Genomic DNA, 23644 nt, shown 5'->3' on the forward strand with positions numbered 1-23644 from the left:
GGACCAGCTATCGCCTATAGTTTCTTCCTGTCTAATAGAATCTGGCAGAATAGGTGCAGTCCTTTCAATTTAAAAATGCCATCTAGTGGGATCTAGGAAATGTGCCTAATATGTTGCTGTGCCTGCCCTCTGGCATTCCCCAGAGATTCATAAGAGTCTCAACAAGATGACATTCCTAGAAGGCATTAAAAATATATTACCCCAAGCCTTGCAGAATGGTTACTGGTGAACTCTTCTAATATTTTTGTTCTATTTGTATGTTTTTACTTTTTCTGGACACACATTCCTTGAGAGGTTTTTTGCTGTTGTTCTAGCCTTGTTAGAATGTAAAGCAAACTGACTGACAGCAGGCCGGATGTGCCACGCCTACCCCAGCTCCGTGAATGGGGAAAACGTCACAAAACGTGATGCAGCGAGTTTGACACTCGTGATGTAAAGTGTCCAGAATTATTGGGAGTTGGATGTTCTTATCTTAGTGTTAAATCTTAGTGTTAACAGTGTTTCACTTTTGCGTAAGAAATCCATATAACTTTACTATCAACTTGTCATTCTCTATCTTAAGTTCTTATTCCTCTTGATATATGTAAACACATAGGTATGTACAGTACATGAAATATATAATAATTTCATAAAATAGAATAAACCGACAAAACATATAAAATTTGTAATATAAATATTGTGTATCCTGTTTATTGTACCTATGAATTTTTTATGTCTTTATAAGTAGTCCTCAACTTATGACCATAATTGAGCTCAGAATTACAGTTGTACGTTGGGTTCATCATTAATTTATTTTATTTTATTTTATTTTATCTCGAATTTATATACCGCACCTTCTCCCGAGGGACTCAGGGCAGTGTACAGCCAGATAAAAACATACAATACAAACATTAAAAAAAATTAAAAGGATATATATTAATTTGGCCCCAATTTAAGATAACAAAGCAATTAAAAATTAAAAAATATTAAAAAAAATATGTTAAACCAGCCCGGCTTGCTGAAAAAGGAAAGTTTTAAGGGCACGGCGGAAGGCACCGAGGTCTTGGATCCTCCTTATCTCAGGGGGCAGCTGATTCCAGAGGGTAGGTGCCCCCACAGAGAAGGCCCTTCCCCTGGGGGTCGCCAGCCTACATTGTTTGGCTGATGGCACCCCGAGGAGGCCCTCTCTATGGGAGCGCACAGGTCAGTGGGAGGTCATCGGTAGCAGCAGGCGGTTTCGAAGATGCCATGGAGCGCTTTAAAGGTGGTAACCAACACCAAAAGTGACCTGATTAAGCAGGTCACCAGGTGACAGTGCCTAATTTAATGGTCTTTTTTTTGGTGGCAGTCATAAAACAAATGCCACAGTCATTAAGTGAATCCATTGTCCACAAACCAGAAGTAAACACCAGTTTCTGGCAGAAAAAATATTGTATCGTGGTCCTGTGACTGCAGGATGCTGCAAAAGACTACAAATGTGGGCCAGCTGCTGAGTGCCAAAATACCTCCAAGTAACTGTGTTTTTTTGGGGGGAGGGGAGGAATAGGCCTTTTAACCACACAATGGAGTGATAAATTGCTGAAGTCATGTACATTTAAAAAATCAGATCATCTTTGAAAATCAAGATCTCAACAAATAAAAGGGTTTTTAACACATTACATTTGTTAATTGATAAGGTCTCAGATATAACCATCTGGATAACTACCCTGATGTCCCCTCCCTTTTACCTCACTCCAATTTAAATCCTATATTGGTCTAGGCATTTTTTTGCATCTGATGAAATAAGCTGCAGTTCACAAAAACTTATACATATCTTTTAATAAAGTCTGTTAGTCAAAAAAGTTGCTTCCGGATTCTCTGATCCTTTTCCTTCTTTGTGTGCCACAATTTAAGTGTTTCTGAGTTAATTAACTGCTGTTATTTTCGTGTGTTCAAAACAATTTTGAAAACATTATTTGGAATTGGTTTTGGACTCTGATTTATTTTGAATCTGGCTTCCAAGATGCCCTGGAAAAATAATAACTGATCCAGGCCAAAAAGGAATTTGGATTCAACTGTAATAATACAATATGAAATTGTTCTTCCTGCTGATTTCATACCATGATGTCTTTTCTGTTTACTTTTTTTCCTGTGACTAGTCCTTGCTGATCCTCTTGTGTTTACTGCTTGATAGGTGTGAAAAAGGAGTCATGTCACTTGTAAATGTAAGAAATTGTATCCGCTTCTATCAAACAGCAGAAGAGCTGAATGCCAGCACTTTAATGAACTATTGTGCTGAGATAATTGCTAATCATTGGGTAAGCATGAAGAGATCTCTTCAAAAACATATTTGAGGATTTGTATCCTTATTTTTACTTCTAATCACTAAAAGTGTAGCTGTTATCCAGGTTATCAATGCAAGTTTTGTGTAAACTTTGAAATTATGCTAAGATATTGGTATGTTCTATTTGTTGACGCACAACATATTTTTTGTGAACCTTGCTTTGTGCCAATAGTCTATTCTACATCCCAGAACAAAGAACCTACTATGGATGCTCTTGTGGATAAAAACAAAAAGAGAGAACCTCCTTGTATGGAACAAGTCAGCATGTTAGAGAGAGATTGTTTAGCTTAACCTCTTCCATGATGTCCTAACTTTTCATGTCCTGAGAAGTTTTATTTTTACATGAGGAAACCAGCAGTTTTTTCCTCACATCAGTGGTGATTGGCTACTTAAAATAGCATTAGCAGCAGAAGTGCTGTTTGCATCAAAAACATGAAGTTCTGGCCTGTCATTACTGAATTGCAGCTTAGTTCAAAACTGTTTTCTTCTCTGAAAACATTTTGTGGCATGGAGAAAATGCCTCATTAAAGAACATCAGCCTGCACGCTGTCTTCAGATAAATATGCTAGTAGTTTGGGATGATGAAATATGGGCAGATGTTCTTAGAACTGTGATCCAAGCCCTAGGGAAACAGTTGTGTACAGAACTACAACACTGGTATTCTTCAGGAGAGAAATTTTAGTGAATCAAGGGAGGGTTTTTTTCCCTTCCTTTCAAAGCAAGAAATTTTAGATGTTCTATTTTTTTTCTCCTGCAAGGTCTGGTTCTAATGTGGAGAAACTAAAGTACAGTACTTTTTATAAATAGGATGTACGGCCTGCATAGATAGTCTTCAAGATTTCTAATTGAAAATGGCTAATATGTAAGACAGTCTCCTTAGTCTTAGGTGGTCTTACACCACAGCACTTACTGTAACTCAGAAGTTCCTTAATTAATGCCATTACTTTGTCATGTTGGATATTTATTTTGTCTTGAAAGCACAATATAATTCCTTGGATCTTATTCTTTTTGAGTTTATAGGTTGATCTAACTAGATGTCATTTGTAAAACTGAGAAACATAGATATCCTCATCCATTTGCTTCCAGGTTGAGACATGTTTCTTAAAAGGATAAATATTTTTGTTTTCTGAGATAAACAGATGCTTAGAATTGTTTCTTGCCTTTTTAGTGAATCTCGCTGAACTTTTAATCAGACCTCTGCTTTTAAAAATCTCTGAATTCACGGTCAAAATTGCTGAGTGGCCATTCTCATATATAGCATGATTTAGAAGACTAGGCTAATGTTTGTTGAGATTGAAATAAAATTATATCTTTTTTTTCCTAATGCTTTGCAGGATGATTTGAGGAAAGAAGACTTCAGTAGTATGAGTGCTCAGCTCTTGTATAAAATGATCAAATCTAAAACGGATTTCCCTTTGCACAAAGCTATTAAAGTGGAGAGAGAAGATGTTGTTTTCCTATATCTTATTGAAATGGATTCACAGGTAGGATTTATTTATTTATTTATATGCCGCCCATCTTGCCTACAGGAACTCTAGGACAGTGGGCAGTGGCCATGACAGAAGAGACTCTTCTGGACCTCATCAGCCAGAATTACTTGATTGATGAGATCTGCATCATATCCCTTTTGTAATGGGTGGCTAGGCCAATCCCATTGGGATGAGACAGTTTCTCAGATAGCCTGGATGAGGATGAGATGCCTCTACAGTCTATAGTCTACAGTCTATAACACATGACATTTTGGAATATTTCTAGCACACATGCACTTTTTTTTTTTAAAAGGAACAATTGCTAGCAACTGATACTAATAAAAAAGTGAAGAAATTAAAGGATAAAAATGAATAGTTTTTGCTATATTTATTTGTAATGCATCAAATTCAGTGTTTCCTTAACCATTTTAAGATGTGTGGATTTCAGTGCTAACTGGGGTATTCTGAGAGTTGAAGTCCACACATCTTAAAATGGTTAAGGTTAGCAAACACTGATCCAATTGAACTTTTATCAATAGCAATAGCACCTAGACTTACATACTGCTTCACAGTGCTTATACTTTCCTCTCTAAGCAGTTTATAGAGTCAGCATATTGTACCCAACAATCTGGGTCCCCATTTTACCGACCTCGGGAAAATGGAAGGCTGAGTCAACCTTGAGGTGGTGAGATGCAAACTGCTGGCAGTTAGCAGAATGAGCCTGCAATACTGTATTGTAACCACTGCGCCACTATGGCTCTATATGAAGCTGTTCTGTATATTGAGGCCACTGATCTATGTAGTCAGTTTCTCTTTCCTTCTGATTGTCAGTGAGTCTGAACTTTAGCTGAATCATAGATCTTCTGCCAAATGAAATACGTTTCTTCATTAAGCTGTGGCTTCTCCCATCTCCTAAAAGTTGCCCTTCTGGTTTCCCTTCATACCTAGCATTTCCATTGGGAACAGATACTTGAATCCTGGTTTAAAAGATTGGTAACTGCTTCTCTTCCTTGAATTCTTACACTGGCTGACATTTGTACACTGTTTCTGTTCCTGCAGCTACCTGGAAAGTTAAACGATCTGGATCACAATGGAGACCTTGCTTTAGACTTAGCACTCTCTCGAAGGCTGGAAAGCATTGCAACTACCTTGGTGAATCACAAAGCAGATGTGGATATGATGGACAAGAAAGGCTGGAGTTTGTTGCACAAAGCAATTCAAAGGGGTAAAGATGTTTATACAGATCAGGGTGGGCTGAATTTAATAGTTGCAGGCCTTTGAATTTCTCAACAGACAAATCACTAGGAATTCAGAGTAACTATTGCTGCATTCAATAAGGCAGTGGTTCTTAACCTTCCTAATGCCGTGACCCTTTAATACAGTTCCTCATGTTGTGGTGACCCCCAACCATAAAATTATTCCTAAAACCATTGAAAATATGTGTTTTCCAATGGTCTTAGGCAACCCCTGTGAAAAGGTTGTTCGACCGCCAAAGGGGTCGCGACCCACAGGTTGAGAACCACTGCAGTAAGGTGACATTTTGCTTAACTATGATTTGTTGCACAAGCAACCATTGGCTGGTTTCATATTTCATGCAAGGCTAAAAGCCATGTTAAGTTCATATGATTGCATTTTGGCTTAATATAAACTCAGGTCATTAGGACAGAATTGAGTTTTAGTACAGGTAATTCTTGACCTACAACCAGAAGTGACCCCAAAATTTATGTTGCTAAACGAGAGAGTTATTCAGTGAGTTTTCCCCCAGTTTATACCTTTCTTGACACAGTTGTTAAGTGAATCACTGCAGTTCTTAAGTTAGTAACACAGATGTAAAATCAATTGGGCTTCCCCATTGACTTTGCTCATCAGAAGGTCAGAAAAAATGATCACATGACCCCAGGACACTGCAGCAGTCATAAATATGAACCAGTTGCCAAGCATCTGAATTCTGATCATGTCGTGGGGATACTGCAATGGTCGTAATTGTAAAAAACAGTCCCTAATCACTTTTTTCAGTACCGTTTTGTAACTTTGAATGGTTACTAAACAAATAGTTGTAAGTCAAGGACTACCTGCACCATACACAAATTCCTTTCTTCTGGTCTACAGTGGTAGTTGGGTGAGCAATTTTAGAGCAGAAACAGTGGGTGATCCTGGAAGTCTTCATTTTGCCATTTTGCACCTTTTACAGATTATAGTGGCCTCTGTTTAACATGAACCAGGATTTATAACTTTGTGGGAGCTATATTTGGCTTTCAAATGAAGCATTGAAGGCTATGCACACACATAAAAGCAGGTCCAGGATAAAAAATTTTCATTTCATTTCATTTTCATTTTATTAGATTTATATACCGTTCTACTCCTGAAGGACTCAGGGCGGTGAACAGCCAGAAAGATAAAACACAAACTACAAATTTAAAAGACAATATAAAAACCCATTAAATAATTTGACCCAAAACAATTTAAAACCCCCCTAATATTTTAAAACCAATTTTAAAAGTTACAATTAAAAGGCAAGTTAGGCCAGCCCAGCCTGTTGAAATAAATAGGTCTTGAGGGCATGGCAGAAGGTGCGTAAATCCGGGATCCTCCGTATCTCCAGAGGGAGCTCATTCCAGATAGCAGGTGCCCCCACAGAGAAGGCTCTCCCCCTGGGGCTGCCAGTCAACACTGTTTGGCCGACGGCACCCTGAGGAGCCCCTCTCTATGTGAGTGTACTGGCCGGTGAGAGGCTACTGGTGGCAGAAGGTGGTCCTGTAAGTACCCTGATCCTAAGCCATGGAGCGCTCTAAAGGTGGTAACCAAAACCTTAAAGCACACCCAGAAGACCACCGGGAGCCAGTGCAGCTTGCGCAGGAGAGGTGTCACATGGGAACGCCACGTCGCTCCCATAACCACCCGTGCGGCCGCACTCTGAACCAGCTGGAGCCTCTGGGTGCTCCTCAAGGGAAGCCCCATGTAGAGAGCATTACAGTAGTCCAGGCGGGAAGGGACGAGGGCATGAGTGACCGTGCGTAAGGAGTCCCGATCCAGAAAGGGACGCAACTGGCATATCAGGCGGACCTGATAGAAAGTCCTCCCGGCCACAGCCGTCAAGTGCTCTTCTAAAGACAGCCGTGAATCCAGGAGGACGCCCAAGTTGCGAGCCCTCTTGATATAATTTTATGCAATTTACATTAAATTCATTAAATATATTTAGCGTATTTGCTCGGGCAGTGGGGTGGCCTAGAGTTGTATCCGCTCAGCTCACAGGAGACTGAGAGTTGAATCCTAGGTAAAACAGACGTTTATCAGGGTGCAAAGAGAAAATTGCTGCGAACTCTGCGTAGGCATCAGGAAGGGCATCCAGCCAGTGAACACTCAGCTCCATTCAATTGCCCCGACTCCACTCCGATACAAGGGATTACAGCAGCAGTGAAATCTACTTACCTTTGCTACCGGTTTGGGAATGAAAGTGTGTGCACAATGCACACACGCACCTCTTCTGCGCATGCATCAAAAATGGGGCATAATGATATCGCAGTGGGTGGGCAGAGCTTCCCGCCGCCGGCGCTACCGGTTCGCGCAAGCCGGATAGATCCAGCCGGATTCCACAGCTGAATTACAGGGTTGTATAAAAAGAAGAAAATAATATATTTGCTCATCTGATATTGACTCATTTCCTTCTTTGACATCATTAAACATATTTATTGGATAACTTTTGCATGGCCTGGGGGATATGTACATGTGTGTCCAGGACCTCAGATTGTATACCTCTATTATAAAGTAGCCAATCATGATTTTGAGCCTGGAGATGCTTAGGAACCTTTGTAAACACAACACAGTGGCATCTGTCTTGGACTTGACTGAAGCTTGGACTTGAATTGATCCAACTACCCTTACAAATATGTAAAGGATCTAGCTAACCTAGGATGGAGTATAGAGGGTTATGTTTTAGAATTGGGGGCAACATCCCTCTTCTGGTGGGGTACAGTGAAGAATGAGGGAGTTTTCGTGACTGCACAAATTTTATCAAAGTTACCAACACTTCCATCTCCCCAAACCTGAGGTTCATTTGTAGGGAAAATGGTCAACCTAGTAGTCCTCTCTTCTTGTTGCTTTCCCTCTTATTCCTGCTGTGTCTGTTCTCCAATGGACCTTCGTCCTCCATTGTTTTGCATACAGAATTGTATGCATATTGCTGGCAGTGAACTTCAACCCAGGGAGGGTCTCCATAGCTGTGCCCATTGCCTAGCTGAGAAAGCTGCTGTAATTTAAGGTCTCTTGTTATGACCATGACAAATCCCTGGGCTAATGCCAGATGTTATATTGCACTTTATTTTAAGATGGTGTTTCGTAAACTGAAAAACAAACCTGTCCCCGAAGCTTTGCACAATGTATGGTGTTTGTATATTCTAAGTTTTTAGTGTGCAAGAGGAAAACTGTCTTGAGAACTAGCATGGTCAGATAGGAATTGGTTGCCATGACACTGAGAGCAAAAGAACAGAGCAGAAACATCTTGAGTTACATAGTTTTCTGACGGTGGGGAAGCATCTTCTGTTCTGCCTCTGAGCTAAATGCCTATAGAAAATGAAAAGCATCTGAATCACAGTTCTGTGTGCACACTGTGAACATACTGTCAAGCATCAGCAGCAAAGTTGGCGGTCCTTGTTTCTACTATTTTTATTCTTCTTTTTTTGCTGTTGCTCAAGAAACTCTAAAAGAGGTATATTAGATTGCCAGTGGAATCAATTTGGTTCAGACCCCCAACCTCAAGGGCTGAAAATTTATATGGTGTCCCTTCTATTGATATAATTGCATCGTTGTCATACCACCCCCATCCTGCCTTTACAAGTGAAAAAATAAAGTATGCTCCCTTTGGATGTAAAAAAGGAAAATTGCTGGATCTCATCTGAGTCTGTCACCGTAACGAAAGATTTATTCTTCCAAGCTCGTGCTGGAGCCCAACATTAGGGAACTTCTGTCTGTCCAGAATATGTGTACCGGGCTGTTCTATACATTGTATTTATATGATTGCTGGTGGTGTGTAGCTTTTAGTTGTTAATTAGGGTGTTGACGGTTTGTGAGGGAATGGTTACACAAGGAGATCCGAACTCATTGGTAGCCTCACATTGCAATGAACAAGGACATGCATTCAATTGCGCAGCTACTATGATTGTTGACCAAGTTGGGATAAAAACAGCCAGATAAATGATTGAAGCCTGGGAAATGGGCCCCATGTCAGTTGGAGGGCTGATTTACTACCAGCCTATTAGTTTTTCAGGGCGCAACAACACAAGGGAACAATAATAAATGACTTAATAGCCAGCCCTCCACACCAAAACCTTGTAAGAAGAAACCTTTGGTCCTGGTGACTGGCTCGGATTGGATCTCACAACATCATCCTGGAACACACATATTTACCTTCTTTGGCAGGAAAATTGCCCTTCTCTATTTTGATGTATAGTACAAAATGCTTGCACATTAGGAGCTTGCATACATATTATCATATGTAGCCTGCATTGACTGCTGTTTCATTTTGGCTTAGCAGTTCACTGGAGTTTGTGCTCCTCCTTAGAGGGTTAGGATTTTGGCTGCGATATCAGTGCTGGAGTTTGAAATTGTGAAACTGGGAATAAGATCCCTTTGCTCTTCCCTCCACTGACTGCAGGGACGAGATTTTTTTCTTACTATACTGAGGTTCCAGAAGCAGCTTCCATTGTCCAGTGGAAGTCCATTGGATCTCTTTGTGGCTCTAAAGTATCAATGGGCAGCCATTTTGGCCAGGGTCTACACTGAAAAGGACGGCTGGGATGCAGGGGCAAGCATAGAGTGGGTTTTCATATATCATTTGTTTTTCAGTTCTTGGATGCAGTCAGTGGAGAGAAGAGCAAAGGCATCTTGTTCCCAGTTTATTTTTCACAGTGATAAACTTATTAGTTCAACCGTTTTGTCCTTCCTGCTTAAATGAAGGGGAATCACACTGTCCGTTTCCAGTTATGGGCAGGACCCCAAGAGAAAGAGAGGGTGAGGGTTTGCTTGGGAACTCGGCACATCTCACGTCCTGATTGTCTACGTGCAGTTGCAGTTCCCTTGCTCTATTTTTCCCAGTCTTTTCTTGGCCAGGCCAAGGACTGTTGCTGTTTGGAGAACTTGCACAAACTGTACCTGATTCATGGCAGAAATATGCCCTCCACCCTCTCCGAACATCTTATTCTGGATAGTCATTTCTAGCGTTGCTTTACATACTACTTGTTCATTAAGCTGTGGATGAGTGAAAACTGAAAACTTGCAGAGATATTTTTCTTTTTTTCTCCTCTGTTAAAACATTCTTCTGCTTCTGTTCCTGGCTCCCAGCTGTCTCCATCTAAGAGACTCTCTGGTCCAGATTTTCCTAGCCTGACTTCATTAAAATCTTTAGGAAAGCCTGTTTTGAGAGTTTGCCCATGTTTTACACATCACTCTGGTGTTCTGCCAGTTTGAAAGATTCTCTCTTTGGCAGGCTGAGAAAGCTATAAGGGACAGAAGAAACAGTATATACTGTACACAAACACGGGGAAATTGTCTCTGTTGGTTGCTTTGTGCCCTCTACTGTCAGTCTTACCTTGCATAATGCTGCTGTTTTGTCCCTACTGTCCCACTGCCTGTGTCTAGAAAAAATTAGCTGCCAAAAGGGAAGAAATGGAATGGAATGGAATGGAATGGAATGGAATGGAATGGAATGGAATAGAATAGAATAGAATAGAATAGAATAGAATAGAATAGAATAGAATAGAATAGAATAGAATAGAATAGAATAGAATAGAATAGAATAGAATAGAATAGAATAACAGAGTTGGAAGGAACCTTGGAGGTCTTCTAGTCCAATCCCCTGCCCAGGCAGGAAACCCTACACCACTTCAGATAAATGATTATCCAACATCATCTTTAAAATTTCCAGTGTTGGAGCATTTACAACTTCTGGAAGCAAGTTGTTCCATATATTAATTGTTCTAACTGTCAGGGAAATTTCCCCTTAGTTCTAAATTGCTTCTCTCCTTGATTAGTTTCCACCCATTGCTTCTTGTTCTACCCTCAGGTGCTTTGAAGAATAGTTTAACTCCTTCTTCTTTGTGGCAACCCCTGAGATATTGGAACACTGCTATCCTGTCTCCCCAGTCCTTCTCTTCATTAAACTAGACATACCCAGTTCCTGCAACCGTTCTTCATATGTTTTAGCCTCCAGTCCCCTAATCATCTTTGTTGCTCTTCTCTGCACTCTTTCTAGAGTCTCAACATCTTTTTTACATCGTGGCGACCAAAACTGAATGCAATATTCCAAGTGTGGCCTTACCAAGGCATTATAAAGTGGTACTAACACTTCACGTGATCTTGATTCTATCCCTCTGTTTATGCAGCCCAGAACTGTATAATCCATAATAATGGATTCAATGATACATCCAGCAGTTCCTTTTTCTCTGCATGTGTGATTTCTGTCTCTTTCAACCTTTATAGTAGATAGAGCTGGCATCATGATCATAAAACTGTAATCAGGCTCTTGCTGAGTTAATCTGCCTTTACTGCAAAGTTAACACATAGTCTGGGTTATGGATAAACTATAAGGTAGTTCACTGGCTTTGGCTCAGTATGTTGTAAGAGCCCAATCAGTTGTAAAATACTAAATCATAGTTGAAAAATTATGATTTACTGTAGGGGTAAGTTTTCAAATCTCTTCAACCACTCTCATATTTTAATAACATTGATTGCTGAAAATTGGCAGTATTTTCAAAAACAAGAAGTATAATCCTTAACATAAATTAGCATAGATATAACACATACAAACAATGATATTGAAGGCAGCTCCTGATCACTGAAATGTTGGATAGTCCTATTGTGGTATAATGTGGGACCCAGGACATAGCTGTAAGAAGGCTAAAGTATAATCTAAATAATCTAAAGTATAATTTCCCTTTCTATGTAAAAGATCTTTCTTCTGAATCATTGTGTTCTTCATCCGAGTGATCAGAAAGAGAAACTGCTAAATTACTAGGTTTTGAGGCAATTAATTATTTTGGTTCTGAATGTGAAGGAAAGGTGGGCAAGGACAGTGACTTTTACTTCATATGTTGAGATATTTGTCATCATTTCCCCCCTACTCAACAGGAGATAAATTTGCTGCTAATTTCCTGATTAAAAATGGTGCCCGGGTGAATGCTGCAACACTGGGAGATCAAGAAACTCCCCTGCATCTTGTGGCATCCTATAACTCCAAGAAGCACAAACCAGAAGTAATGTCGGAGATGGCGCAGATTGCGGAGTCCCTCCTAAGGGCAGGAGCCAATCCCAACATGCAAGACAGTCAAGGAAGGTGACTATTGGGTAGCCTGCTCTTTTTGTATGCGTGACTGTTACTCATGAGGTTGATGTGGACATATGAAGCTTCCCCCAGGCTGAACATCCTCCAGAAGTATTCATTAAAGCCCAGCATTCTCAGTATTTGCCATGTTTTACAGAGAAATTATGGGAATTGGAGTCCACATATTTGTAGCAGTTTTCTTCATTCAGACATCTCAAGGCTGTTGTGGAATATTGGTTAATAACTCCATGTAGCTCAGTGTTTCACGGTTCGCATTCAAACAGGATCCCAAGTTCTTTGGTCAGTGATCCTTACAAGATTTAAGTTGGGAGATGCTGGGGATTGAATTTAACACCTTCTGTTAGCAAAGTCATTTACTCTCTGTTGAAGTGAATCTCAATAATATAAAAACTTGATTTTCACTAAGTAAGCCTTAATTCAATATGGTGGCATGCTTTTCAACATAAGATGCTATTCTTCCCAGACTTCATCTGGATTTGAAGGAAAACCAATTGTCATGTTTTATCAATATTTACTATAGGTTTTTATCTGCTATTTAAAAATCCACTGATAATTTTGGGGAGGGAGCCCAAAAAGAGATTAGATAGAATTTGTTAGAGATAGTTTAGGTCATGGTAGGGGTTGCACCTACAATTATACATTGTTCATAAAGTTCCTAATGACCTTACATAATAACTAATTCTATTGCTTAAAGATAGCACCACACAGGTAGTCCTCAATTTACAGTCGTTCACTTAGCAACTGTTTGAACTACAGCCGACTCCTCAAAGCTAGCTATGACCCGGTTTTGAAATTCTGATGGCCATACACCCCAGTTACCTGACCGCATATTGGGTGCTATTGGCCAGCCTGCATTTATAGGTGTTCATAGCATCTTGTGGTCATATGACTGTGTTTTGCAACATTTTTGCTGAAACGTCTGCCAATTTTTGACAAAAGCAGCCCATGGCAAATAAGGGGTTTGCTTTACAATCGTCACAGTTGCTTAAGAGCCACCACAAAAAATAAAGATCATAAAAATGGGTCTGATAATGTAGTGACCCATTTTATGGTTGTCACAACTTAGAATCGTAATGGACAGGCTCTATTATAGTTGTAAATGGAGGACTACCGATTCACGATTTGACTTTGGACACTGGATAAGGAGAAGTTATTTGGGTGTCAGATACCATAACTAAGAATGAAATCTATCAGAAGGAGATTGCATGAGTTAAAAATGTGAGAACTCAGTTAACCTGTTTTTTTTTATTATTTTGTTTTCTATACTGTGTTCTTATTGCTTGTAAGCTTCCTAGAGTCGCTGTGAGCAATTAGGTGCCATATAAGTTTCCTAAATAAATAAAAATAAATTGGATGGCATGTCAAACATTGAAGTGATACCCAAGAAGAACCTTGCTGGAAGCTAAACCTAAAACAAATTGCCTGTCTTCTGAACAATATTTAGTGATAGTCATATTTTTATGTATAAGAGCCGAGGTGGCGCAGTGGTTAGAGTGCAATACTGCAGGCTACTTCAGCTGACTGCTAGCTGCAGTTCGGAAGTTCAAATCTCATCGGTTCATGGTTGACTCAGCCTTCCATCCTTCCGAGGTGGGTAAAATGAAGACCCAGATTGTTGGGGGCAATATGCTGATTCTGTAAACCGCTTAGAGAGGGCTGTAAAAGCACTATGAAGCGGTATATAAGTCTAAGTGCTATTGCAATTGCTAGTCAGGATAAAAATAAAACTGAAGCTATTAGAGCCAAATGAAGGAGGACTCCCTAATTCTCCAAGTGTGTTGGGGCTTCTAAATTATGGAAGGTTGCTTTTATAACCTTGCATTTGAAATAACTTTTCCTTCCTTCCTTAGGACTCCATTGCACTCATCGATTGTTGTGAGAAACGACCAAGTATTCAGTCAGCTGCTGCAGTGCAAACAGTAAGTTTGTGGAAGCCAACAAAAAATGGACAAGTTGAGGAAGGTTCATCTGTTAGACCAGGGGTCTCCAACCTTGGCAACTTTATGACTTGTGGACTTCAACTTCCAGAATTCCTCAGCCAGCGCATGCTGGCTGAGGAACTCTGGGAGTTGAAGTCCACAAGTCGTAAAGTTGTCAAGGTTGGAGACCTCTGTGTTAGACTGCTATTTTAAATAATGTCGTTAAGAACCAGTTGTTACATTAGGTTACAGCCCGGAAGAATTACTTGCATTTATCAGAAATCGTAATAACAGTTAATCTTATAAATCAGTAATTTTGCGTGAAAAAAATTAAACATTTATTGTAACTACTGTTTGTGGAAGGCAGAAAATGGAAAATGTAGCCATTGAAAGCCCAGCCCAGTAAATAGGTGAGATTCAGGGACAAACATTCCCCCACTAGTAGAAGGTCCTGATTTTCACTGTTGGAACAAAGACCATATTTCCAGCACAATGGAAAATAAGACTCTGTGGTTCTTTTTAGACTTGATCTGGAACTGAAGGACCACGAAGGAAGTACCGCCCTATGGCTTGCGGTTCAATATATTACCATGTCTTCTGACCTGTCTGTCAACCCCTTTGAGGATGTCCCTGTGCAGAACGGCAATTCCTTTGATGAGAACAGCTTTGCCGCTAGACTCATCCAACGAGGGAGCAATACTGATGCTCCAGATACAGTGACAGGTGAGAGAGAGGGTGAGAGGGGAAGAAATTAAAAAATGAGGCTTAGCTGGTAGGGCTGGTTGAATTTGTACTTACTGCTCTAATTTTCTCTGTTGGCGGTTGCTTTTAGGAAGCTGCTTGTTACAGAGAGCTGCGGGGGCCGAAAATGAAGCTGCAGCACTCTTCCTAGCCACACACGGGGCCACAGTCAATCACAGGAATAAATGGGTAGGTCTGGAGAAAGGAATATTGAATGCAAATTATTGTGGTTGGTCTATCCCAAAGTAGTTGTTGCTGCGGTTCCTTTTGTACCATGTCATGGGATATGGATCAATACGATGGAAGCTCTTATTGCAAAATGTAATGGTAGAAGCAGTGGTGAAATCCAAATTTTTTTACTACCGGTTCTGTGGGCCTGGCTTGGTGGGTGTAATGTGGTTTGGTGGGTGTGGCTGGTGAGCATGGCAGGAGAAGGATACTGCAAAATCTCCATTCCCACCCCACTCCAGGGGAAGGATACTGCAAAATCCCCATTTCCTCCATTCTTGAGGGAAGGATACTGCAAAATCCCCATTCCCTCCCCACTCCTGGGGGAAGGATATTGCAAAATCTCTACTCCCACCCCACTCTCGGGCCAGTCAGAGGTGGTATTTGCCGGTTCTCCGAACTACTCAAAATTTCCACTAGCAGTTCTCCAGAACCTGTCAGAACCTGCTGGATTTCACCCCTGAGTAGAAGGTACAAGTAGTCCTCCACTTACAACAGTTTATTTAGTGACTGTTCAAAGTTATGACACTGAAAAAATGACTTGTGACACTTCTGACTATTGTAGCATTCCCGTGGTCATGTGATCAAAATTCAGATGCTGGGCAACTGATTCATATTTATGACAGTTGCAGTATCCTGGAATTATGTGATCACCTTGTGCGACCCTTCTGATCAGCAAAGTCAATGGGGAAGCCAGATTCATTTAACCATGTTACTAATTTATTTATTTATTTATTTATTTATTTATTTATTTATTTATTTATTTATTTATTTATTTATTTATTTATTTATTTTTCAAATTTCTATACCGCCCTTCTCCTTTCGGACTCAGGGCGGTGAACAGCCAAAATAAAAACATAATAACATTACAATTAAAATAGAGTTAAAATAATTTATAAATTTGGCCCGTAATTTAAAACTTGTCAATTTAAAATCAATATCAAAATTTTAAAACTAACCCTAAAATCAAGACAGACCGGCTAACTGAAAAAAGTAAGTTTTTAGGGCCCAACGAAAAGTCCGGAGGTCAGAGATCACTCGTATCTCTGGGGGTAAATTGTTCCATAGGGTAGGTGCCACCACAGAGAAGGCTCTCCTCCTGGGGATCGCCAGCCGGCATTGTCTGGCCGATGGCACTCTGAGGAGGCCTTCTCTGTGGGACCGGCCGGTGGGAGGCTATTGGAGGCAGAAGGCGGTCCCGTAAGTACCCCGGCCCTAAGCCATGGAGCGCTTTAAAGGTGATCACCAACACCTTGAAGCGCACCCAAAAGTCCACTGGAAGCCAATGCAGCTCGCGCAGGAGAGGAGTCACATGGGAGCGCCCCGTCGCTCCCATAATCCCCCGCGCGGCCGCATACAATTTAACAACTGTAGTGATTCATTTAACAACTGTAGCAAGGAAGGTTATAAAATGGGACAAAAGCCTCTTAATGATCTCAATTAGCAACAGAAATTTTGGGCTCAATTGTGGTCGTAAATCTAGGACTACCTGTATTGTTGTTAGAGAGTAAATATGCCTTGATTTCATCCTCAGTATATCTCGTAATCAACAATCAAAAGACCCAAGCATTAAATTCTTTAATTGGTTTAACTATAAAGCTCCTGAAACTTCATATCTTGCCATCTGCGTGAGGCATCTCCTGAGCCACCGGATCATATGTGAGACCATCCAGGGCAATTTTATTTATTTCCTTAACAATATGTCTACCTCTGTATGATTTATGTTGTTCATCCTTCAGCAAGATTCCTTGAATGCATCCTGATGTGAATAATAAAGTGCCTGCCCCAAAGTTTTTTATGCAAGATACAGTGCACAAGAAAAAGGTGAAGGAGGAAGAAAACAGCTTAGATAGAAATACATAAATTACTGGCTTTTTAAAAAAAATTATGACCAGGTGAAATGAAAACAATTCAAGTAACCTTGTTTGATTCCTTTCAATTTCTTTCGCAATACAAATAGCCCTTGACTTATGACCAGTCTGCCAGGGTTCCAAGTAACACCCCCAACGAAAGAAGACTCTGAGGCTAGAAGTTCCTCAAAGTTCCATTTTATTAGAGATGTCATATTGGCATATCTGGGAAAACCCAAATCTGAAAGCTTCCAGGTTTTCCCCACCCAAAGGAAAATCCAAGTCCCTGCCCAGCACCAACATGTCCATCACATGATCCAATCAATGCACTGTCCCAACTGGAGATGCCTCCCAGTCACACCCCTCCAGGTGCAGGGCAAGAGAAAGGAATGTTATTATGACTATATATCTCCCCTGCTCCATATAGTCCCCCCTCCCAGTTTCCCACAGCACTAAATGTGGCAGGCCTGAAAATCCAATCAAAGATGGCTTCCAGGCCTGACACAGTCGCTTAGCAACTGTTCAGAGTTAACGATGGTCCCAAAAAAGGGCCATCGTATCTGGCTTCAAAGTTTCAATGCTGGCTGCCTCCCCTGCAGTTACATGTTTGCATTTTGGGTGCTTGGCAACTGACCCATATTTACCACCATTTGCAGTGGTCTGCAGTTACATGACCACAATTTATGACATCTTTTTTTACCAAAAATTGGTGTTTACTTCTGGTTTCTGGGGGAAAAAACTCATTGCAGAAAATGGGTTTACTTTACAACTGCGATGTTTGTTTTACAACTGCCATGGTTATTTAAGGATTGCCCCCCCCCCCAAAAAAGTTGTAAAATTGAGTTGGTCATGTGATGACCCACCTAACAACTGGCACAATTCACAGCCATAATTTCAGACTCAATTATGGTTGTAAATTGAAGACTACCTGTATGATAGACTGGCTGCCTTTAACTGGCCAGTGAGAATCCAAGGCTGCTGATGAGAATATCATTGCTCCTCTTTGTCTGGTGTGAAGCCTAGTATGATAGGGTTGTTTTTTTTAGGGGATTAGGGGAAGCTGGTATAGAAGGCCATACAATCAGATGAACTCATATCTGCCTTCAGAAGGAATTAATTCCAGACTCAGATTGGATTGATGATAGCTAAATTCATGTCAGCACGTGACACTTAAGGTCTGGGTTGCTTAACTCTGGAAAGTCTTTTTCAGGAGCTTCCCCCCCCCCCATTCTCCCAGCAGATGCCTTTCATTTCTCCAACTCTTCTTCTTCTAAAGGGTGAAACACCGCTGCACACAGCCTGCCAGCACGGTCTAGCCAATCTCACAGCTGAGTTGCTGCAACAAGGAGCTAACCCAAATATCCAGACAGAGAAAGCAGCACCCGCCCCAAAGGGGACTGTCATGCCTGGCACTGCGGATAGTGTTAGTTTCCAAACTCCTCTTCATATGGCAATAGCCTATAACCACCCAGATGTGGTATCGGTCATCCTGGAGCAAAAAGGTAAGAGGTTCAGTGAACTTTAGGTAAGGAGTTGCTCACTGGAAAGCATCAGAATAGAATGAATAAGACCAAGGAGTAGGATAAGGATCACCTGGAAGAGGTTCACTTGAGAGTTAAAGAAAAGAATCAAGAGGAATCTGAGAAGATGATGAAAATAACCGAGTTGGAAGCGACCTTGGAGGGCTTCTAGCTCAACCCCCCGCTCAAGCAGGAAACCCTATACTATTTCAGACAAATCAAATCAAAAAAGACACTGGGAATTTATACTTGTCTCTGAAATGAATTTATACTTGATCTAGAGCAGAGGTGAACAATCTTTATGGTTGAGGGAATATCCTCAATACTTTTTTGTGGAGAGAAAAGACCACAGAAGTAGTCCTCAACTTATGACTGTAATTGGGACCAGCATTTCTGTTACTAAGAAAGACGGTTGTTAAATGAGTCATACCCAGTTTTATGCCACAGCTAAGCAAATCACTGCAGTTGTTAAAATGAATCCTGTGGCTGACTTCACCACCACCTTGCTTAGAAATTGAAAATCTGGTTCCAATTGTATTTGTAAGTCAAAGATCACCTATAAATTCTAGAATTCCCAGCTGTGAATGTAAAATGGAAGCTACTGTTCAAAAAGCAGAATGTCTCAATCTGATCATTTAAAGCAAAAGGATAATTATTTAGTTCTTCTCAGCCTGGCTCCAAACAGATAGATTGGGACTGCAAAACTCTGAATTCTCAACCAGGATGATCTTTATGATAGTTGAATCACAGATTATGAAAACTAAAGTCTAATATATCTGGAGGATTCCAGGTTGAGCAATGATTCTATGGATTTTGGCTAAGGGTTTTGGAAACTGTAATCACAACATACTTTAGCACGTTAAATTAGCATGTTTAAAGAAACCTGTTTTCTACTTTTTGTTTTTATAGCTAATGCTCTCCATGCAACCAACAACTTGCAAATCATTCCAGACTTCAGTCTCAAGGACTCTAGAGATCAAACTGTGCTAGGATTAGCACTGTGGACAGGTAAGGATTGAAACAAGTGTGATTCCGGTATGATAGGTTGAGGAGGCTTTATTTTGCAAAATAAAAGAAAGCATTGTTTTATAAAATAAGGATGTAATCCAGGCAAAGGTAATGCTTTTGAAAATCCTTTCAAACGATTCACCACCAAGAAAGACTTCACTTCTTTGCTCTCTCAGTTGAAATTAATGGGAGTTTAAAGCACCATCCAACCTGATATTTTAAAATCCTGTTTTCAAATGCAGAGGAGGTTTGGTTATTTCATATGATTACCCACCCTTTATTCTTTACAAGTGGTGGCTCAGCAGCACATGTTTACTGGTGTGTTCTCTGAAACTGTTAGTTTTTGCAAGCCGAGGCGCTTGTGAGCAGATACACATCCTAAAAAGCCGATGAGGTCAGGGCCAAAAAAAAAAAAAAAAAAGCAGGCTACTAGGATAGGGGGAAAAATGGTTTCATTTAAATTTAATTACAATTTCAATTAAATATAGTTCATGATTTTACCCACGCACGCACGCACGCACACACACATACACACACTTTTCCCCTAACACCCCCTTAAAAATTAAAACTCAGAGGCAGCTTTTGGGAGCATTTAGAGCAGGGGTACCCAACCTCTTTGGTTCCGCAGATTGACAGCGGTAGCGGCTTCAGTGATGGCGGGTGGAATGTTTTTGTGAATGCAACCTAAATCCTGTGCATGCGCAAATGAAGATTTGCACACTCCTCTCCCCCCCCCCCACACACACACACAGTTCAGCAGCTCGGTAATGGTCCATGGTCCAGGGGTTTGAGACCCCTGATCTAGAGGCATTTGACAGCTAACATAGTCTATATGTGAATTTAGGCCTCAGGCGCAAAATAATCTTTGCTAATTTTGTACTTTCCAGGTATGCTGAGCTTGAGCACACAAAATCTAGCTATCATGTATCCCTAAACATCTGGAGAGTTCTGGGCTTTCTGTTGCTGAATTTAAAATAATTAAAATAGTTAACAAGTAACGTGCATCTTAGAACGTTATTGAAAACCTGGACTGGGAAGCTGTCTTAAGTTGACCCGTGCTCCTTAGAAGAAAGGATCATTAAAAATACCATAAATACCTTGCCCCTTTTTTTATCAGGGATGCACACGATCGCAGCTCAACTCCTGGGCTCTGGAGCCTCCATCAATGACACGATGTCAGACGGACAGACTCTGCTACACATGGCGATACAGAGACAGGATAGCAAGAGTGCCTTGTTCCTCCTAGAGCATCAAGCCGATATCAGTGTCAGGTAATAAGAAGCCGATATTACTTCTGCATTTGCGAGAAACTCCTGGCAGGCTTTCAGAATTCAGTTTTTAGGCTCCAAGCATCTGAGGGGAACCAGCCCAAGAATCCATTTTGTTAAATTAATGGTTAGATATCAAAACGTTTCTCATAGCTGACTTGAGTCTTTTGACCCTCTCCATGTCCTAAACATTAAGTCCTTTTGGGAGGGGCTCATTTTTAAAATGCTCTTATAATGGTATTATTTTTTGTAGCCGTGGATGCATATTTTTGTTTCCATTGAGAGATTCAGTAACTGAGACAATATTATGCAAGCCAGAATTTTCCAGAAGTAGCTTTTTGTCAGAAAATGTTTTTTTTTAATGCAGTTAGGTGTATTTACTGTAGGTAGACAAATGGATTTGCTATTTCTTTTGTTTCCATTGAAAATTGTAGGAATGTATGCATTATTGAGAGTTCGTTCTTACATGCTAAGAGACAAACAGCCAGAGGCCAGGACCAAGAATTCAGGTCTCCTGCTCAGGCAAGAGATACAAAAAAATTTAATTAGAATTTCAGTATAAAATACAGAATTACTAAAGATTAGGGTTAGCACTTGTTTTACATGAAGAAAGCTCCACTTTTAACCTCTGGCATTGTCTGTTGAAAAGGCCTTGGGTAATAGGAGGTGGATGGGCAGGAACATGTATGAAATCTTGGAGCACAACTCATTCTTTATAGAGCAATTAGTGTGGGCAGATGGACCTTTCATTTTCAGGAACAGCAAATTTACAATAGTTCTCCATGCATGTTCTCCAAGTTATCTAGTTGAAATAATAATTATTAAAAAATACAGAGAACTTAATGTTTAGCTTTTTTACTGTTTTTCAGACAATGGTGAGAACTGTTTTGAGAGCAAAATATTTACAGGGTTTTTGAAAGGTTTTGAGAGTCACCTCCCAATAAAAAGATAAGGTCTAATTAAAGTGTTATTTAATGTGATTGCTCCTAACATGTACAATAATTTTCTCCTTCTGTGTCACTACAAAATGCAGTATTTTTGCATGCTTTGATAAACTCTTGTTTGTGATCCCAGCGGGAAAGCCAATTAAGGGGTGGAATGGTGATTATATTAACCAGGTATTGAGTAGTAAGGATTCCCTGCCAGAAGTAAAGGTCTAAGACATAGACTTGACATTGCCTTTATTGCAGGACTCAAGATGGAGAGACAGCTCTTCAACTAGCAATCAAAAACCAGCTGCCCTTGGTAGTTGATGCAATCTGCACTAGAGGAGCAGACATGTCTGTGCCGGATGAGAAGGGGAACCCTCCCCTCTGGCTTGCTCTTGAAAATAATCTGGAAGATATTGCTTCAACGCTGGTAAGAGGGAATGGAACTGATAAAGTTAAGAATAAACGTTACAATCTTGCGTATTTTGAAAAACCTCCAGCAATAGAGCACCCACAACTCTGGGAGGCAAGCTATTCCACTGATTAATTGTTCTCATTTCAGAAAATTTGGATCTCTCGTTAACAAGCTTCCACCCACTACTATTTGTCCTGCTCTCTGGTTCTTTGGGGAATAAGTCAGTATCCTCTTCTCTGTGAAGCCATACCAGACCATTATCATATTCCCTCTAATCCTTCTGACAGGCTAGACATACCTAGCTCCCTCACCTGGACACCATATGATTTAGCCTCCAGACCCCTGATCATCTTTGTTGCTTTTCTTTGCATGCTATCTAGACTCTCAGCATTTTTACTGTATCGTGACAACCAGAACTATACACAGTATTCCAAATGTAGCTTCACTAGTGAGGTATAAAGTAACATTGTCATTTCTCATGATCTTGATGCTATCCCCCTGTTGATGCAGCCGATGACTGCGTTGGCTTTTTTGGCAGCTGAAGCTGGTGGCTCATACTTAAGTGGTGGTCCATTAGGACTCCTAGATCTGTCTCACAGTTACTACTGTTGAGCCAGGTACCACCTATTCTATACTTGTGCTTTTGATTTTTTTTTCCTGCCTAAGTTCAGGAAAGCGCTTTTTTTTTTTTTTGCTTTCATTTATATGCCGCCCTTCTCCGGAGACTCAGGGCGGCTTACAATGCGTTAAGCAATAGCCTTCATACTTTTGTATATTTATACAAAGTCAGCTTATTGCCCCCACAATCTGGGTCCTCATTTTACCTACCTTTGAAAGGATGGAAGGCTGAGTCAACCTTGAGCCTGGTGAGATTTGAACTTGCAGTAATTGCAAGCAGCAGATGTTAATAACAGTGCTTTACTACTGTACTACTCTTATTAGAGACCAAATAAATAAATGCAATTTTCTAGGTTGAACAGCCTGCATACTCTTTGTCTATATATACACATAAGAAAGGCAGATTATGATATAAAGATGTCTGTTTTTCATTCCAGAAATCACTTCTCCATGTTAAAGACTTAAAAAAAAAATCATAAAGTCATACATTTTTATACATAGAGTGAGTCTCTTTATTTCTTGCTTGCAGGTAAGGCACGGCTGTGATGCAACTTGCTGGGGTCCAGGACCAAGTGGGTGTTTACAGACATTGCTGCACCGGGCCATTGATGAGAACAGTGAACAGATTGCCTGCTTCTTGATTCGCAGGTCAGGGGAAAAAGAATCTATAGTACAAAAGTTTACAGCATTTTCTGGCCGTGATTTATATGTTTATCGTATAAATCCAACCATTCTTGGTTCGCTATGAGCTGGTTTTGCTGAAAAGCAAAGTAAATGCTGGTTTTCAGCAAAACTGTCATAAAACATGATTGTGTGACCATGACTGCTGTAAATGATCGCCAGTTGCCAAGCACCTTACATGCAGTCATGTGACAGGGGGGTGATTGGGTTAGAACTTCAGAACTGGGTCGTAAGTATTCCTAGATAGGTCCTTCGCAACATTGAACAGTCACAAGTTGCAGACTACCTCTAGTGGCCTCTTTAGACTAATATGGACACAGTTTTGCAGGGCCATTCTACTTGGGCAGTAGAAGAGACCAAT

At 40.5% G+C, this 23644-nt stretch overlaps 1 protein-coding gene across 1 annotated transcript in view; it reads left to right on the plus strand.

The window, feature by feature from the left end:
- The window catches only part of ANKFY1 (ankyrin repeat and FYVE domain containing 1), a 60483-nt gene that overhangs the window by 19039 nt on the left and 17800 nt on the right, over positions 1–23644 (plus strand). Inside the window, exons 5-16 of the mRNA XM_070932075.1 lie at positions 2153–2276; positions 3637–3786; positions 4831–4996; positions 11893–12097; positions 13957–14025; positions 14549–14748; positions 14858–14955; positions 18121–18346; positions 19274–19372; positions 20490–20643; positions 21831–21999; positions 23132–23250. Coding sequence (XP_070788176.1) covers positions 2153–2276; positions 3637–3786; positions 4831–4996; positions 11893–12097; positions 13957–14025; positions 14549–14748; positions 14858–14955; positions 18121–18346; positions 19274–19372; positions 20490–20643; positions 21831–21999; positions 23132–23250 — 1779 coding nt within the window. The remainder of the gene's footprint in view (positions 1–2152; positions 2277–3636; positions 3787–4830; positions 4997–11892; positions 12098–13956; positions 14026–14548; positions 14749–14857; positions 14956–18120; positions 18347–19273; positions 19373–20489; positions 20644–21830; positions 22000–23131; positions 23251–23644) is intronic.

Source organism: Pituophis catenifer, unplaced genomic scaffold, assembly GCF_029215685.1.
Source record: "Pituophis catenifer annectens isolate HBS135680 unplaced genomic scaffold, rPitCat1.0.hap2 SCAF_1, whole genome shotgun sequence".
Classification (NCBI taxonomy): Eukaryota; Metazoa; Chordata; class Lepidosauria; order Squamata; family Colubridae; genus Pituophis; species Pituophis catenifer.